This window comes from Cicer arietinum, chromosome 4 (genome assembly GCF_000331145.2).
Source record: "Cicer arietinum cultivar CDC Frontier isolate Library 1 chromosome 4, Cicar.CDCFrontier_v2.0, whole genome shotgun sequence".
NCBI classification, from domain to species: Eukaryota; Viridiplantae; Streptophyta; class Magnoliopsida; order Fabales; family Fabaceae; genus Cicer; species Cicer arietinum.
The window spans coordinates 19,152,997-19,158,329 of NC_021163.2; the positions used below are offsets into that span (position 1 = coordinate 19,152,997).

Genomic DNA, 5,333 nt, shown 5'->3' on the forward strand with positions numbered 1-5,333 from the left:
CTATGTGGGACTTTCTTATTTTTCAATTCACAACAACACTAACTCTCATTAATGTTATCATTATTTCCAACAATCTTCCATTAATATCATTATCATTTCCAACAATCCCCCACTTGAATTTAAAAAAGGTTTCTGAAATAGCGTCAAACGATTCTTTAAGATTGTGCATAAACAAAGGTGTCTCTTGACTTGAACCTTTGCATAACAAGTAAGATTCAGATTCAACAAGAGTGACTCGTAGTATTGAACTCTATCTCTGACAACAAACCCACACACAACCTTTTCATTTGGGTGTATTCTCAAAACCCCGTGCATTTATGACCATGCACATGTATCCTAGTATAGTGAATGCTCTAAGAATTCTGCCTCGAATTTTCATATGAAGCGACCCCACTTCCACATTTACATAGGTGAGTCTATCAAAAGTACTCATGTAGCTATGTACTCTATTAGCTATGTACTCCATTCCATATCGAGTATAAATCTCATTAAGAGTTTCTATTAACTCATCCTTTTATCGTTTCAAGAATCATGCTTCTTTCATATATAATATAGCATGTCCATCTCTTATCACTATGACTTGTTATTACCCATTGAACCTAATTCTTGTGATCTTCAGTCTTTTAGGCCGAGTTACCATCATAAGTGACTCATTGATCTACGAGCAATAGTCCCATCCTTTTGGATGTATTTAAGACTTTCTCTCTAGCTAATCATTTCGTTTAGTGATCTGCTAAATTTTCATCAGTGCGTACATGATCCATATAATAGCTCCTTTAGAAAGTAATTATCTAACGGTGTTGTGCTTACGACGTATTTGTCATCTTTTACCGTTGTAATAACGATTCTCAATTTTTGCAATCGCTGCGGTACTATTGCAGTGGATTAACACATCCGACAATGGTTTTTCCCATAAAGGGATCTCAGCTAGCAAGCATCTCAACCAACTTGCTTCTTCACTAGCAGTAGCTAGTGCTATCATTTCAGACTCCATAGTGGACTGAGCCAATATCGTATGATTCTTCGATTTCCAAGATACAACACCACCAACTATATTGAAAATATAGCTACTGGTTGCTTTGGACTCATCTGATAAAGTTTTTCAATCAACATCAATGTATCCTTCAAGGACGGTAGGAAACCTTTGATAATGTAATTCGAGGCTCATAGTCTTTTTAAGGTATGTCATGACTCTTTCGATAGCGTGCCAATGCTTCATACTAGGTCTACTAGTAAATCTGCACAACAATCTCACGACGTAGACAATGTCGGGTCTAGTACAATCAATGGCATACATGAGGCTGTCAATGATGCTCACATATGGATCAATGGTGTGCAAGCAAGTTTATCAATAAGAGATAAAAACACAAGCATTAATTTAATTACATAAATAAATAATTTATTAATTTTAATATGCAAAAGAAATAATACACCACTTAGCCAAGGCCCGGACGGAAAGACGGCGACAGCGGCGCGCGCGTGGTGGTCAGTTTTGCATGCATTCTTCCTCCTTTACAAAATTGGGGTACCCTTTGAGGTACACCCCCAAGTTCCGTACCTCCACCTTATATACACTACTAGTGTATGGTATCCCTCATATGTGAGACTTCATTATTTTTCAATTCACAACAACACTAACTCTCATTAATGTCATCATTATTTCCAAGAATCTTCTGTTAATATCATCATCATTTTCAACACTTTGCTTCTTCTTGTTCCGCTTCCATCATCATTTTCACCAAAACAAACTACCCCAAAAAACAAACTACAAAAAACAAACTACCATATTTTGATGATTCGAAGATCAGTCTGATTTTTGTCGAGATTAAAATGACAACGTTTTATACTTTCGGAGACTAAAATTATAGTTTACTCAAGAAACGTCCTACTGCATATTTCATTAACCTACCGACCTTGAATTTAGTCTTATTCCAAAAATGAATGATATATATTAAATATTATTTTATATATGATAATGAAAAAAAAATACAAAAAACTTAATTACTCAAAAAGAGAATTTGAAATACTTTTACGATTACTTAATATTTAATTTTGTAAAAAAGAAATTAAAATTTAATCTCATTTTTCAGCATCCCGTGATTGAGATTTTTGCATCCTTCCATGTAATTAATTGTAGTTTGATTTTCAAACATTCTGATGTAGTTCATTATCTATCCATTTAATTTTGAATATATGATTTACCAAAATATTGTGATTCAAAATAAACAAAACATGTATATACATACCAAGAAATACATTTGCACGTGAATATTAAATTTAATGAGTCATATCTTTTATAAAAGAATATTAAAAAATAATAATTACAATTATTGAGGCGATGACATATCTGGTACTTTACGAATTACGACATACAGTAAATCACATATATTTTTTATTACATGCATTGAATAATCTTATTGTAAATATGTAAGAACTTATTTATATTAAAAAAAGAAACAACTTATTAATAGATACACATTACCCACAAATATCGGGATGCCTTCATATTAGAGTCATTGGTTAAAACACCTTTCCACCTAAATAGCTCAAGAGTGAAATAAAATAGAAAGAAAAATACGTACAAGAACGCTGTCAACAAATAAAATATTTAAGGAGCACCGTAAGTATAGGAGAACATCAAAGATCAACAATTAATCCTATCAAACTAAGTAAAACATTTCAATTGGATTTGAAAAGGTGAACAAAATGAAAAAAGATCAAGTTTCTTCATCTCTCATTTCTTTAATGATAATAAATTTGAACACATGGAGAATCAAAATAATTAGTACGTAGCGGGTAGGTTTAGTAGTGATCAATGGACAAGTCGTGGAGTTTCTCGTCAAGAAACAGTAATAGTAATGGGAGACAACAATGGGAATTAGGAGATTTAGAGGAGCATCTCCATGAACGAGATCTGACCTCTCTCCCACAAGTTTTGGAAGACGTGGATTGTTTTCTCAATAGCATCACAACAAGTTCTCCTCAAAAAGAAGTTCCTAATTGTGTAGTCGTGTTGACCAAATTGTTGGATTATATGATGGATAAATACAAGAGAAGCAAGTTTGGGCAAGAGCCAAAATTTGACAAGTACTTTCTAAATGGTGTGGATCGCATCTTCAAACTATCAAACACCTTGAGTTTGAGTCCTTCCTGCTTAGACAAAACAAGTTCCGTCCTAGAAAAAGCAATGTCTATTTTAGAAAATGACCTTTGCGCCCTTCTTCAGGACCCTAAATCCAAAACTAATTATTCTCGACCGGCAGTACCACCAAAGAAATCATCATCCTTTGGTTCCCTTCAACTTCAATTTCAACTTCAGGATGAAAGGGAAATCCCAAGGCCTAACAATCAAGATCATGATGACGACGACTTATTGCCAACTTTCTCAACAGAAAATATTTCCATTATGAACAAAATTGCCGACGTTATGATTAACATGGGCTACCATACAGAGTGTTGCATGACCTTTACCAATTTTAGGCGAAATTATTTCAAAGCTGCATTGCGAAAATTGGGACAAACGGGTGTAAGAATGGAGGAGGTTTATAAAATGCAATGGGAATCGTTGGAAGGAGAAATAGCTACGTGGAACAAAGTTTTTCGACATTGCACGACAGTGCTTTTTAATGCTGAACGAAAGCTATACGAATCCATATTTCCAAATCAACACTCTGTATCTCAAGGCATGTTTGGTAATCTTGCAAGAGGTGTTATCATCAATTTTTTGAATTTTGCACAAGCGGTGGTTTTAACCAAACCATCACCAGAAAAATTGTTCAAATTCTTGGATATGTATGAGACCCTAAGAGATGACGTGGAGCCTGTTGTCTTACTCATTAATGACCAAACTTCCTCCTCCTCTTCCTCCTCCATATATCCTTACGATATAGAGCAGTGTGCCAAGGAGCTTGCATTCGAGATAGCCACAACAAAGGATAGGATCGTAGACGCTGTCATGGCGATGTTCAGTGATTTAGAAAACAACATTAAGGGTGACAATGAAAGGATTCCGGTTCCTTATGGTGCGGTTCATCCATTGACCCGTTATGTCATGAATTATCTTAAATATACATGTGAGTACAAAGACACGTTGGAGCAAGTGTTTGAGCAATGTCATTGCAATGATAATAATAATAATACAGTATTACAAGAGGGCACAAAGGCGAGCACAACCAATACTCAAAATGAAAAAAATAATAGTACAATAGAAGAGGAATCAGAGGGGACACCTAATAGATCACCTTTTGCGGTTCAATTGATGGCAATCATGGACCTTTTGGATGCCCATACCGAAAGAAAGTCCAAGCTATATAAGGATTCGTCTTTACGATGTGTTTTTCTAATGAACAATGGGAGATACATAGTGCAGAAGATAAAAGGGTGTGCTGATCTTCACGAGTCAATGGGCGATAATTGGTGTCGAAGAAAACAATTTAGTCTGAGGTTGCACCATAAGAATTATCAGATAGATACTTGGAGTAAAGTGTTGCAGTGCCTCAACCCAGATGGTCTGCATCAACAAGGAAACAAGGTGTCTAAACAAGTTTTAAGAGAGAAGTTTAAGTGCTTCAATGCGATGCTTGAAGAGATCCACAAGACACAGAGCACTTGGATGGTGAGTGATGACCAACTTCAATCGGAGCTGAGGGCTTCAATATCTGCTTTGGTCATACCTGCTTATCGATCCTTTCATGGAAGATTCAAACATCATCTAGAATCAGGTAGACATAGTGACAAATACATTAAGTATCATCCCGACGACATTGAGACTTTGATTGACGATTTGTTTGTAGGAAATAATACGTCTATGTCTCGAAGGAGGACATAAATAAACATATATATAATTTTGTTCTTGTTCAATTTTTTTAATAAAATTTCTTATTAAATCTTGACAACTTTTTGTATAGTGAAAAAAAAAATGAGAGAAGCAGTCACTCAATCTCAATTTACAAAATTAAATTGTCACGTTCTAAATTATTCGATGATGAGAAATATGTCAATATTTTAAATTAATATTTATCAATTTGCAAAGGTCATTTTTGAATTATGAAGTATATTTTGTGAGACAAAAAGAAGTAATGAATGTTGTATTGATTCAAATTAATACAACAAATTATTTAATATCAATATCTATAGTTAGATTGATTTAAAACTCTTTTGAACTCAATATAAAAGGAATTGGTAAGTCTTCTTTAAGTTGCAATTCATTAAATTTGAAGAGTTCTAATTAAATCTATTGTTTTTTTTAATCAACATTGTATCATTGTAAATGAGTTATACCACAACTATTACTCAAGCTCATTTGATATGCCTTCAAAATCATCACATAATTT

At 34.1% G+C, this 5,333-nt stretch overlaps 1 protein-coding gene across 1 annotated transcript; it reads left to right on the forward strand.

Moving 5' to 3' along the window:
• The first annotated feature begins 2,815 nt into the window (after window positions 1-2,815).
• On the forward strand, window positions 2,816-4,828 carry LOC101495776 (exocyst complex component EXO70C1). Its single transcript, XM_004497426.3, has one exon. The coding sequence runs from the start codon at window positions 2,816-2,818 to the stop codon at window positions 4,826-4,828; it is 2,013 nt and encodes a 670-aa protein (XP_004497483.1).
• The last annotated feature ends 505 nt before the right edge of the window (window positions 4,829-5,333 follow it).

Excerpts from the sequence above, each read along its gene's own strand:
- LOC101495776 (XM_004497426.3), top strand. The coding sequence starts at position 2,816 with ATGGACAAGTCGTGGAGTTTCTCGTCAAGAAACAGTAATAGTAATGGG.